At 43.8% G+C, this 13,322-nt stretch overlaps 1 protein-coding gene and 1 long non-coding RNA gene across 2 annotated transcripts in view; one reads left to right on the top strand and one right to left on the bottom strand.

Moving 5' to 3' along the window:
* Positions 1–13,322, bottom strand: part of LOC144687882 (unconventional myosin-XVIIIb-like) — a 284,738-nt gene that overhangs the window by 85,203 nt on the left and 186,213 nt on the right. The window contains exon 32 of the mRNA XM_078554448.1: positions 10,796–10,948. Coding sequence (XP_078410574.1) covers positions 10,796–10,948 — 153 coding nt within the window. The remainder of the gene's footprint in view (positions 1–10,795; positions 10,949–13,322) is intronic.
* Positions 10,293–13,322, top strand: part of LOC144687885 (uncharacterized) — a 45,630-nt gene continuing 42,600 nt past the window's right edge. The window contains exon 1 of the long non-coding RNA XR_013578238.1: positions 10,293–11,919. This is a non-coding gene — a long non-coding RNA (uncharacterized LOC144687885). The remainder of the gene's footprint in view (positions 11,920–13,322) is intronic.

The raw sequence follows: 13,322 nt of genomic DNA, 5'->3' as shown, positions 1-13,322 counted from the left end.
CAGCCTGCCTACATAACAACAGCAGGATATCTTGCCGCGGTTTCAGTTGTGGATTAGGAACCGTTTGAACTTCAGATTGGGACATTATCTCAACCCTGGGATTAAATCATTGCTTTTTAGTCGCCAACAGATTTCCACACGTAATCCATCTGAATCCCTTGACTGAACCGTTGCTTTGTGTTACACCCAGCTAATATGTTGCATGTATTAAGTCATTTTTAACTCCTTCAAAAATGTTGTCCCATCTCAAGTGGATTGTTGCAGCTAGCTGTTGGTTGCTATGGCTACCAGAAGTGTGGGACAGGGTCTAGTATCTAACTGCATCTTCTCTACGCGTTATCTATATAAGTCTACCCTTCACTGGAATTATTATTCCTGATTAATCAGATGGGACTTCTTGCTTTTTAAAATAGAAACTGTGCAGGCTTTGAAGGCAAAGCAAAATCAACACTGAAAAGGCCAAGGGCTGCTGGAAGACAAATCTCAAACATTAATTCATGTGCCAACTTGGCACTGAGGTGACTGCAGGCTGGAATATGATCAGGTTTCTTCCCAGAATATCCCCTCGAGTCTTTTTTTGGAGTGGCTGGAAGAATAAAAAAATACAGCACTAAAAGTATTGAAATGACAAAGTGGCTTTTGTTAAGTGCAGTCTGGCTTCTGTGGGCCTTGCACACTGCAGATTTAAATTAAGAAATGGCTAAAGTATGGGAACCACGAGCACTATGGGGACCAATCCCAGTGATCAAGGGGCTAGAACAAGGGTACATAGAGAAAAGCTTAAATGTCAGAGACTTAGGACAGAGAAGGGGAGAAATTTTCTTTTTTTTTTAAGATGATTGAAGGAATGAGGAATAAAGGGGCACCATAACATGGTGGGTTCGTAGGCTTAGGACAGCTGCTCATGTGGAAAATAATAGTCTTTCTGAATTGTAGGTCTGGATTCTCATCCAGCCATGTTGACTCGAGAGCCCTTTAAAAATGGCGGGTGGGTCCCAACTTGGGATTCCCAGTTCCCAATTCTCGGGCTGTGCGATTTTTGGGAGCGTCTTTAGAGGATGTGGGCTGGTTCCTGTCAAAAGCCCGCAGCCGGCACTCCTGACCTGGCCAGCTCCATTGCGGGGATAGGCATTTCCTACTCCTCCACAAGTTTCATGGAGCCAGGCCAGCTTTTTTAAAGTGTCATGATACCCGACCGCTTAGAGAAGTTGTGAGCCCTAGTGTGCATGAGGGGGCGTTTTAAAAGCTAAGTTCAAAAGGTCCACCTTATTCCTCCTATGCCAAGTAACATCTCTTCCATCCATCCTCTACGGCCCCTCAAGCCTCCAATGCCAAGGCCTGCCCTTCCACCCACTTCCTCACACCCCTCATGCCCTCTATGCCATGCTCTGGCACTTCCATGCCCATTGCTCCTTATCTGAGGAAGGATGTTCTTGCTATAGAGGGAGTGCAGCGAAGGTTTACCAGACTGATTCCTGGGATGGCGGGACTGACATATGAGGAGAGATTGAGTCGGTTAGTATTATATTCGCTGGAGTTCAGAAGAATGAGGGGGGATCTCATAGAAACCTATAAAATTCTAACAGGATTAAACAGGGTAGATGCAGGAAGGATGTTCCCGATGGTGGGGGAGCCCAGAACCAGGGGTCACAGTCTGAGGATACGGGGTAGACCATTTAGGACTGAGATGAGGAGAAATTTCTTCACCCAGAGAGTGGTGAGCCTGTGGAATTCGCTACCACAGAAAGTAGTTGAGGCCAAAACATTCTATGTTTTCAAGAGGGAGTTAGATATAGCTCTTGAAGCAAAAGGGATCAAAGGATATGGGGAGAAAGCGGGAGCAGGCTATTGAGTTGGATGATCAGCCATGATCATAATGAATGGCGGAGCAGGCTTGAAGGGCCGAATGGCCTACTCCTGCTCCTATTTTTCTATGTCTCTATTGACCCACTGTACACCTTCTAGAACCAATGAACAGCACAGTGTATAGTGGTATGTATAAAAAAAAAACTTTGAAAAAAATGTAATCCACGGATAACTTTCGCCTATGCTTGAAAAGCAATTCTGGACCAAGCTAATAAAAGTGTCAGTCGTCCAGGCCTTTTGAAGTTTCAAAAAACCACAAACTATAAACCCTTGAACCCACTTAACTTGTGTCAACAAATATCATGAAATTCACTGCAGAGATCAGAGAGCCTGGGCTACCAATCAAACAATGTTTTCTCTGGGGTATTCTCGCATTTTAATAGTGTCTGGGCACTAAGCCTCATTTTGTATTCCTGGCTGAGAGCCCAGGCAGCTATTAGAACACTAGAACAGCTGCTCCACAGGGGAACCACTGTTTGACTGACAGCTCAGGCTCTGTACCCGGTAGTGTTCATTGGTTCTAGAAAGTGTACAGTGGGTCAATGGGCATGGAAGAGCCAGAGCTTGGCATGGGGGCATGAGGGGTCTGAGGGGGTGGGTGGAAGGGCAGAGATTGGCATAAGGGGCATGAGGGGACAAAGGGGTGGCCGGGAGGCATGAAGTGGCATGGATGGGGCATGTTTGGCGGGTGAAGGGGGTGTAAGGGGTGAGGGCTGGAGGACCTTTCTGTTTTCCCTCCAGTGGGACAAAGTCCCATGGCACTGACACGGGCCTTTTAAACAGCCTGCCTCCGTACCTGGTAACCCCTGCGGCTGCCTCCACCCTTCTTTCTGGGTCGGCTGGCCTGACTCCAGCCCACACGCAGCCCCCAACAATGAAGATCCTGTCTTTGCGGACAAATTCTCCCAAGGCGGGAGGGCCAACCCGTGTAATTTCCTGACTTCCCCCACCTGCCTCGAGGAGGAAGATCCAGGCTATAATGTCTACATAATTCAAGGCAAGGTAAGTGAAGTGCTTTGAAGTGAAACAACCCACTCACTAACACCTTTAAATCCAAATTATAAAATGGGTTTTGCAGCAAGGCCGCCACAATGGTGGTGATGGGGGTGGGTAGAGGAGGGGTCCTCTATATGGCTGTCTGTAGCTGCTGCACCCAGGCAGACACAAACTTGAGGGCCTCTAGGCCTCCTTAGAGCATTAGGCAGCTGTCTTAGCCCGCTGCCAGGAGGCTGCCTCCCAGCAGATAAACTGGGCCCTGTCGCCTGCGGAGACCTGGAGGCCCATTGGAATTTTCCCGTTGTCCTTCTGTAATTGGCTGTACTAGGCTCTTAAAGAGCCTACCCGTCACATGCAGGTGGGTAGCCCTGCTGTACCCCACCCCTCCCCCCACCTCACCAACCCACCTCCGCAAAAATGGTCTAGCGGTAGCATGTAGCCGCAGAGCCAGAACGCTGGCTGGTGCCACTTTTCGCATCCCACCAGTGTCCCACGCCTCCCCCACACATCCACTCCTAGCCCTGTCGGGACCAAAAAACATAGCCCCTTTCCTTGCTACTTCAGAGGGTTCAGATCTAAATCCAAGCACGTATGAACAGTAGCAATTTGGGTTTTACTAATAGCGACGTGGAAATCAAGAAGAAAATATTGATAATGAGGCAATGGTTAGGCCAAAGTCGGAGTCCCATATCTAGTTTTTGAAAGCCCATTCAAAAAAAATACATTAAAGGCACAGGGAGCATATGACATAGATTCACAAGGATCGTCCCAGGGACAAGAAATTCTAGCTGTAGACAGATATTTCAGATTCTAGGAGTATTTTCACTGAAGCAGAGAAAAATCTAACAGATTCTTTAAATTATGAAGGGTTTAGCTAGGATGAATAAAGAAAGACTATTGGGGGAACAGTGAGAAGGGGTCAAATTTAGAACTCTCTCAAAAAAACCAAGGAGGGGGTTAGGAAACACTTCTTTGTGTCGATTTCTTAGAACATTGGATGTTTTACCACAGGGAGCGATTGAGGCAGAAACAATTGCATCTTTTAAGGGGACAGTTGATAAAAATTGAAGCAGAGGAAGACACAGAGCTTTGGGGAGAGAGCTGGGCTATGGAATTAGTTTTATACCAAAAAAACATCGGCACAGACATGATGATCCATATGGCCTATGGCTGTTATAAGGTTCCATGGCACTCAACACAAACAGCACAGATTGATCGCAAATTGAGTCTCATGTATACAGATGTGAGAAATGTAAAGTTTGCTCTGTTGTAGTGGGGAATGAGCTTCTGAAGTTGGGGTGATGGCACATTGTTGGGATAAAGTACAGAGAGCTTTAATCTATTACTATCACAGACTGAAGGTGCTTTGGAAATGCTCTGTGTTGGTTATGAATCTCACAATGGGAAAGTGTTCCATTTGTTGACAGCAACACTCCCTTACCTTGAAGGGCACAGGGGGGAAAAGACCAAGAGGCCTTTTAAGTCTTCAAAGAAACAGATTGTTTTAAAATTGTTGTCGCAACTTTTGTATTTTGTGCAATAGGGGACGGAGGGCCAGAGAAACCTGCAAAGATGCAGTCAGCCTAAGTTTAGTTCTCTATTTCTGAGTTTAGTTGCCTATCTCTGAGTTTAGTTCCCTATCTCTAGACCATGGCAGGTCAGGCATGCAGGTGTGTAAAAATGGTGACAAATTGCCCAGTTAGGAAGGTAAATGTAGCATAGAAGTACATTTTGAACAGCTCCATTGGTCTCAGACATTGCAAGCAAAGAATTCCAGAGTGGACAATAGTTATACCTTATACTACTTTGAAAAGAAATCAATGCTGAAAGTTCCACTGTATTCTTCAGTTGTGCTGTACGGTTGAATGATACAAAATATAAGCTCCAGTTTCAAATGTTTATACTGTTATCTCTACATTTGATGTGTTACTGTCTACCACTCTATTCTCTGCATTATTTATCTGCAACATATTCACAGTAAATATATTCTGGTAGTTGCAATATTTTCTTTCTACATCCCGAGCTCCCTGATTTCTCAGGTGAGTAAAATCTATTACATAGTTCTGAAGCGATGGAGCCACAGTGGACCCCAGTTCAATTCCTGGACTGTACAGTCATTTTTTAAAAATTCATTCATGAGACCTGGGCTTCACTGGCTGGGCCAGCATTTATTGCCCTTCCCTAGTTGCCCTTAAGAAGGTGAATCGCTGAAGTCCATGTGGTGTAGGTACACCCACAGTGCTGTTAGGGAGGGAGTTACAGGACTTTGACCCAGCAACTGTGAAGGAACAGCGATATATTTCCAAGTCAGGATGGTGAGTGACATGGAGGGGAATTTAATGCTTCAAATAGGGAAGTATCCATGAAGATGTGCCTCAGGGTGACAGGATGAACAAAAGGTTTCTCAAATAGGATATTCACTACTGATTTGATGACCAGCCAACTTTTTCTTTATTCGCTCATGGGACATGGGCATTGTTGACAAGACCAGCATTTATTGCCCATCCATAAGTTCCCTTGAGAAGCTGGTGATGATCTGCCTTCTTGAACCATGTGTACCATAAGTACACCCGTAATGCTGTTGGAAGGGGAGTTCCAGTTTTTTAACAGTGACAGTGAAGGAACCACGATTTAGTTCCAGGTCAGGATGATTTTACAGGTAGTGGCGTTCACAGCGTCTGGTGCCCTAATTCTCCTAGTGGTAGAGATCTCAAGTTTGGAAAGGTGCTGTCAGAGGAGCTTTGGCAATTTGCTGCAGTGCATCTTGTGGATGGTGCACAGTGCTGTCACTGTGTGCCAGAGGGGGATGGAGTGAATGCTTTCAATTCTGTTGCAAAGTGTTCTTATCGGAAGAGGTTTCAGCTGTGATGATGCTCCCTAAACACAACTAGGATCGTATAATAAGAATGGCCACTTTAATATGGTCCTGGAGAATGATCAAAACTCTTGTGGAATGGTAGTCTAACAACAAGGCATTCAAGATTATAGGGGACAAAATTGTAGGCTGGGGCGGTGGTGAGGAAATTGAGGAGGGAGCTGGAAGGAGAGAAACATAATTAAAAGCCTAAGTTTGTGATAGGATTATACATTATAAACTTGAAAAAATGGCTAGATATTACAGGCCGCATTAAATCTCTGGAGTTTGATGGTTTAGCAACCAACTGCTTAAATTACTACCTTACCTGTAGTTTAACGGGTTAATGTTAAATATGTAAATAGACAGTCTACATCATCAGTGATGTAAGGTCACATGACAACAGAGTATTCTGAGAGATAGTTCCATGTGAAGCCTCGTGCTAAGTCTTGTGCTGGACATAGTTTTAGAATGTTCAATAAAAGGTAAACTTTACCAACAGCCTTGTCTCCAGCAGCCTCTATAGATCCTGACCAAGGGCGACCTCATCTAAGACCCATAACAATGGTAACAGACGGTGACGGTGGAAAACACAACTGAAAGAAAGCACCAAGTAATAGCCTAATGACTGGAAGAGGCAGTAAGAGAAATGTGAGACAAGGGCAGAGCGGGAAAAATGCCAACAGAACTCAAAGAAAGGCTAAAGTGATGAAAAGCTATGGAGAAAATTTTACTCTTAGCAGACTGCTTCGACCAGGTGGAAGGCCCAGATCAAGCCAAGAAGTGGCAGAACTGGCATCATAGGTTTACCAGGTGCAGAACAGCTTTGAGACAAGGAGAGAAGACTAGGAAGGAACAGGTCAGTACCCTTCTCTACGCCATTAGGCAGTAGCATAGATGATGTAATGGTCAGACAGCGTATAAATGAAGAGATGTTGACATAGGAAGAGATCGTAAAAGCCTTTGACACATCTTTCAGCCTTAGAAGGAGAAAGGGTGAAGTTCAAGAGACGGCATAGATTCCTTCATTAACAATTTGTATCGATTAGCTGAGAATTGCAAATATGGAGCCCTGACAGATGAATTAATTCATAATCACATTGTTGTAGCAGTCTTTGAGCAGACTTTGTCAGATTTTTTGCAGTGGAGGGAGAATTTAACACTATCAAAGGCTGTGCAGTTAACAAGGCAAGCTTAAGTGAAAAAGCAAAATCGTGTATTTAACCGAGGCGACAAGGCGATGTCATGGAGAAAAATGGATAACACAGTGCAGTTTGTAAGGCACAGAAGTAGCAGTGTGCCTACTCAAAAACAGCTCAAGAGTGAGGAGGATGTGTTAGCCGCCATTACAGAGTGTTCTCGCTGAGGCGGGTAAAGGCTGTATCAAAGAATACTCCGTCAAAAAATGAGGAGTGCCATTCCTGTAAGAGGAGAGGACATTTTAAATTTGTATGCCGCAGCAAAATGCTCTCAATACAGAAAGTCAAGAATAAACCAATTAAAACATGTAGCATTCAAGAAATTGAAGATGAAAAAGACATTGAAGTGTCATTCTTGGGAGAAATTACAGTATCTAGTGGGAGCTATTGGAGTACAAACATGATGGTCAATGGACATAAAACAAATTTCAAATTAGACACTGGAGCAGGAGTTTCAGTTCTTTTCAAGCACAGAACAGTGGCTAATGCGAGAATCCTCCATCCATTGACATATGACTCCACAGTCCAGGAGGCATTCAACTGAAGGTCAAGGGACAGTGGACTGCTAACCTTCAGTACAAATGAAGAGGAATCACAGAAATTTCATATGTGATCCAAAGCTAAGAATGTTCACTGTTAGGCCAAAAAGTTTACACAGATCTACAACTCATCTATAAAGTAGATGAATTGGGAAACCAAGAAAAATCAAAAGAATTAAGGACAGAATTTACAAAATTATTTGGATGTGTTGAGAAGACAAGTGCTCTGGAGCAGGGGCACCGCCTGGTAGAACCATGTAAAAACCTCAAGAACACCAAGCAGAAGATTTCCCAAAAACTGCAGGTGAAGGAACCACACGTTCCTTATCAGGAAGGACAGTCTGCATCAAATAAGAAACAAATGAACAAATTTGAGGAAGGGAAATAACAAACAACAGCAGATGCATAGTCACACATTCCTGCTGAAAAGCCTGAACAAAAAAGCATAAACTTCATTGAAGATGTAAAGTCCTATACACCATTAACCACAATGTTTAACCATTTAACCATGTTTAACCATTTAACAATTAACCAGCAACAACACAGAGGCTGAATGAAATTCGAAAGGCACAAAAAGCAGATGAAAAATGTGCTAAAATTAGGGAATACTGCAAGAATGGATGGCCAGAATATGCTCCTAATAATCTCATCCTAAAGCAATAATTTAAGCAACAAAAGCATCTCAGTGTCATGGATGACCCGCTGACTTATGATTGGTCGTACCAAGAGTCCTCAGACTCGAGATTCTTCAGAGACTTCACCAGGGACACCTGGGCATTACAAAGCGTTGTGTTAGAGTGTACAATTCTGTTTGGGGGCCAGGGATCTCAAAATCATTAGAGGAAATGATTTTGAGCTTTGTCACCTGTGCAATCCATTGCCAAGAGCAAAGGGAATGCTAATGGTATCCTCATTTCCATCCAGACCATGGGAACATCTCGGAATAGACCTTTTTGAGCTCAAGGGGAAGACATTCCTCATAGTTGTTGACTGTTACTCCAGATGAATTGAGGTTAAACATCTTCACGGTCCAATCCCAGAAGCTGTCACTAAATTACTACTAAAAATTTTTGCCACAATGGCATTCCAGGTCTTGTCATTTCAGACCATGGCCCACTGCTTGCAAACAAATGTCTTAAGCAGCTCACAGAAGAGAACGGGTTTGTCCACACAACTAGTTCACCCAGACACTCACAAGCTAATGGAGAGGCTAAAATAGGAGCAGGAACGGTAAAGGCTTTGTTGTAGAAAAAATGCGATATCAACGTGACATTGCTGTGCTACCTTTCCACATCACCACAGGATAGTTTGGCTCCAACAGAATGTCTGATAGGAAGATGACGCAGCTTCCTGTTCTTGCACACACGCTTATGCCAAGTCCCAAAGCAGCAAATGTAGACAGAGTAAGAGAGAAGGAGGATGAGTATCATACAAATCAAACTAGAAACTACAATCAATGCCATGGAGTACATAATTTACCAGAACTCAATCCCAGGTGAGTCAGTCTGGATTCATGACCAGAATCGTGAAGGCTAAATTTTGGTAAAAAAACACTACATCCCACGATTTGATCTTGTAGAGACTGAAAATGAAATAGTGAGAAGAAACAGAAGCCCACTTCTATCTACAAGAAAACGACCATCAATGGAATGGACTAATTACCCATGTGATTAGGAAGACAACCTAACAGAGAGCTGGTGCTCTCTGATGATTCATATACTACTCTACCGAGTTCAAGAGAGACCACAGAGAACTTGGATCCTATGCAACCTCCGAGAGGGCTGAGAACAAGGTCGGGGGGATTAGTGAAACGATCACAATGGTTATCCATGTGAACCCACGGATGAAAGCAGAGACTTTGGGGGGCAGATATAGGATAATGTAAATAATGTGTTTACTGGAGTCAGAGACTTGGGGGGAAGATATAGTGTAAAGGGTTAATGTTAAATATGTAAATAGACTGTCCCGGAGCTAAAGCCACACTCTATATTTTTATAAAATATCAATTTATAATCCTGGCTAATTCATAAAATTCTTTTTTAAAACTGGACAAAGGCTTTAAAATGTCTGAAGCCATAACTGGCTATGACTCAGACAAAAGGAACTCCCTAGCATTCAGAACAGCTGCCACCTTGTTATCTCTAAAGAGGGGGTAATGACCCCTGTGACTGCAGAGATCAAATCCCAGGGAACTGTGCAAAGGCCATTTACATTTCCAAGGCCAGGCCCTGGCCAACAAATATGATCAGTCGGCAAGGACAAAGGACCCTGAAACCTCTGTTGAAATTATTAATAGTTGACACATTAACCATTTCAAAAATCCAGACAAAGGAATACACATTTGGTTTGTCCAAATCAAAGTGGAGAAGTGGGAGTCATATCACATGAACCCACTTCCCACCCCTCCCCTCCCCCCACCCCCGCACACACACACACACACACACACACACACCCCTCCCGAAGCTGCTAGAACCTGTAACATTGCCTTGTGAAGCTGCAAAACTCAGACTGCCATCTTCCATCAACTAAGCAGCAGCTCAGAGCAAGGGCTTGGTCCAGGTGAATGCCTGGCCCCCATCCACACTGTTTCTACTGGAAGTTCTGGACCGGTACCTACAAGGCTAATTCATCTCTACATGCCCATCTCATCATGGAAATCAGCTCTACTGGAAAAGTGAATTATCCAGCATCAGCCTTCAACCTGCTGGCTCTGAAAGAATACACCATTGGACTTTTGATTCTGGACTCTGGATTCACATGAAACAATAATTCTTATCTTCTCTGTGGTCTTTGCCCTGTACCTCTTTCTTTTCCTTATCCCTCTTTTATTGTATGAATGTACCTGGGGCTACATAGTAGTAATAAACTAACCCTCTGATTTTACCCTATCTTGGGTTTGCTGTGCAGTTGTTAATAGAAATTAGATCACACCAAAACTAAGGAGTTGGGGAAAATACACCACCACTTAGAAAGGAGAAAATCAAAATCAAAAAACTTTCTGTTTATGGATGGGTGGTGAGAGGAGAAATCAGGGCTGTTTAAATTAAAGCCCCTCCTGTCCATAACAAGACAGTCTACGTTGTCAGCGATGTAAGATCACATGACAACAGAGTATGCCGAGAGATAGCTCTATGTGAAGCCTCATGCTAAGCCTATACTGTATATAGTTAGTAGAATGTTCAATAAAGGGTAAAGTTTACCACAGCTTTGCCTCCAGCAGTTTCTAATCACCCTAACTAAGGACAACCTCATCTAAGACCCACAACAATGATAACAAACTGTTTTTTTTTATTTCTAATAGCAGCACTAAGCGCGATCGGAAGGAGTGAGTTCTGACTGACCTGCATCTGGAGTTTTTCCGCCTCTTGCTTGTTGCCAGTTTGACCTGGGTCCTGCATAGTAACCAGCAGCAGCTGGGCATCTGCCAGAAGAGCGTTCTTACGTCGTAAATCCCTGCGTAGCCGCTTCTCCACGTCAAAGTCTCGGTGACCTATCTGGATCAGGAGAGTTCCATTATTAGCAACAATTATTTGTGTCTTTAAAACGTAATGAAGCAGTTTGAGTTTCCACGGCTGCTGTGGTTCCCCCAAGCCATGGCAAGGTGGAAGAAGAGAGTTAAGGTGGATAATCTCTGACTTCGTTCTCTGTTGAAACAGAGTTTCATCCTTGCTCTCAGAATTTCCTAATTCTGTCACGCATCTCAATATGGTTTCTTCCAATCACTTACCCATGTCGAGAGAATAGAACTTAACTCAAGATTATCCCCACGCTGCAATAACTCAACACCCACTTGGGTGGGCAGACACTGCCTGGTGTTTTTTTTTTACCCAATTAGAGCAAGATTGCCCACAATCTCTGTTTGAAATTAGTTATTGCAAATAGACAATGCTGCTTTGGCCACTTGCTTTTCTGTGCTTAAACTGGGGGTTGCTGTACAGTTTTAATGCCTAGTCAAGTGTGCTTCAAACTAACATTTACTTAGCCTCACTTCAATAGCGGCTTGTTTCATGTATTTTATGTAAAATAATTTAAGATTAAAATAATGTCACGCCAAACAGTCTCAGGTTACAACAATGCTGTGCCAGATTAATGTGGTCCATTTGACAGTTTTTCGACCCGGGGGTCAAAGGTGAAGACAACGAGAGCAGGTATGTCGAGGGTTGTCAATCCTGGATGACCTTATTCTTGGAGTCTTCAATCATATGATTTCTTGCCACCAAGTCAAACAGCCTTATTCTCCATCGCCAGTACTTTTATAAATAATCAAGAGCTGTGTTCAAAGCATATGCAAAAACACTATTTTGTTTGATGCCTCTCTGATTTTTCTGCCAGGTTGCCTGCAGCAGTGTCCAGGATATTAATCCTTAATTCATGAAGACTGCAGGACACAAGCCTGGAGCGTTGACAACCCTTGATACATCAGAAATTGGACTCGGCTGCTGCGAGTACAGGAAGAGATATTGAGGTGGGTGCTGCGAACATAGCTTTCCTAAGACCCAAAGCAATAAAACAGTTCCTCTGTTGGTGGGAGGAAAAGACTTAATATACTGGCCTCTTGTGCATTCCCGATTTCCATCGCTCCACCGTCGGTGGATGTGCCTTCAGCTGCCTAGGCCCTAAACTCTGGAATTCTCTTCCTAAATCTCTCCACCCCTCTCTGTTCCTTTAAGAGAATCGCTATGGCCAACATCTTTGACCAAGCTTTTGGTCACCTATCCTAATATCTCCCCGCGTGACCCAGTCTCAAATTTATCAGGATCCTGACTAGAAAAGACAGTGAGAAGGGGAGGACGCACTGATGGCACAGTGCTGTAACCAGTCACGCGAACACTCAGGAAATCTCCTAACCTTCCATGTTGCCAGTCCACCTTGTGCATTCCACAGGTAGGGTTGCCAACTCTCCAAGGTTTTCCTGGAGACTCTGGGAGTTAAAGATTAATCTCCACAATACTGCACGGACAACCCAGAGGAAAAATCATAGGGGCACTAAGATAATTGCTTTTTAAAAAAATATTTTTGGTGAATGTTTTTGTTTACTAGTTTGAAAAATATTGGAGCACGTCAGAATAAAATGCTGTTTGACTGACAATCAAGAATCATCCACTCAGGCAATGACGACTATATTCGATTCCTAGTTGGTGTGGAAAGCTGCATCATGAGTCTGGTCATGTTGGACAGTCAATGGGGGGAATGTGGGGGTGGCACAGTTGGAGGCAAGAGGTCATGTGATGACACCTCCAGGAACATGTCCAACCAGAGTCGGCAGCCCTACCCACCGAGACATGAGCTCCAACATATTATGGATCTACATCAAGTAGAAGGGGTTTCAGGAGGCTAAACTGGTTTGAGAGTGATGATTGGAGATGTTGAAGTGATGCACAACAAGGAACAGACAGAAAATAACTAACATTGCAGGGTGGCACGAGACTCTGTGGAGGCAATGAAATAAGACTGAACTGTTGTTCATTTGTACATTGCTGAGTCCTTTTCAGAGGAGTGGGGCTAATTGGATAGCTCTGTCAAAGAACCAGCACAAATATGATGGTCAAATGTCCTCCTTCTGTGTTGTAAGATACTAAGGGACACCAGGAAAACCAAAGAGGAAGCTCAGCTCATTCAGGGGCAAAGTCGGAGGATTTTCTTCTCTGCATTGTAACTGTACTTCAGACTTTATTTGTGATCAGAACATAGGATAATAGGCCCTTAGTATCAGTCCATCAGCAATGCCTCTGCAACATCCTCCAGATTCAATGCAAGGACCTTCTAACAAATGCTAGTGTCCTTCTTGAAGCCAGATCCACAAACATTCAGGCAATACTCCTGCAAAATCAACAACAATAGACTGGAAGCTGTGTCCGGAAGGCTGAA

The sequence above is a fragment of the Cetorhinus maximus genome, chromosome 12 (genome assembly GCF_964194155.1).
Source record: "Cetorhinus maximus chromosome 12, sCetMax3.hap1.1, whole genome shotgun sequence".
NCBI lineage: Eukaryota > Metazoa > Chordata > Chondrichthyes > Lamniformes > Cetorhinidae > Cetorhinus > Cetorhinus maximus.
Note: the sequence above shows the minus strand (reverse complement) of the source record. Positions and strands in the feature narration are given on the sequence as shown.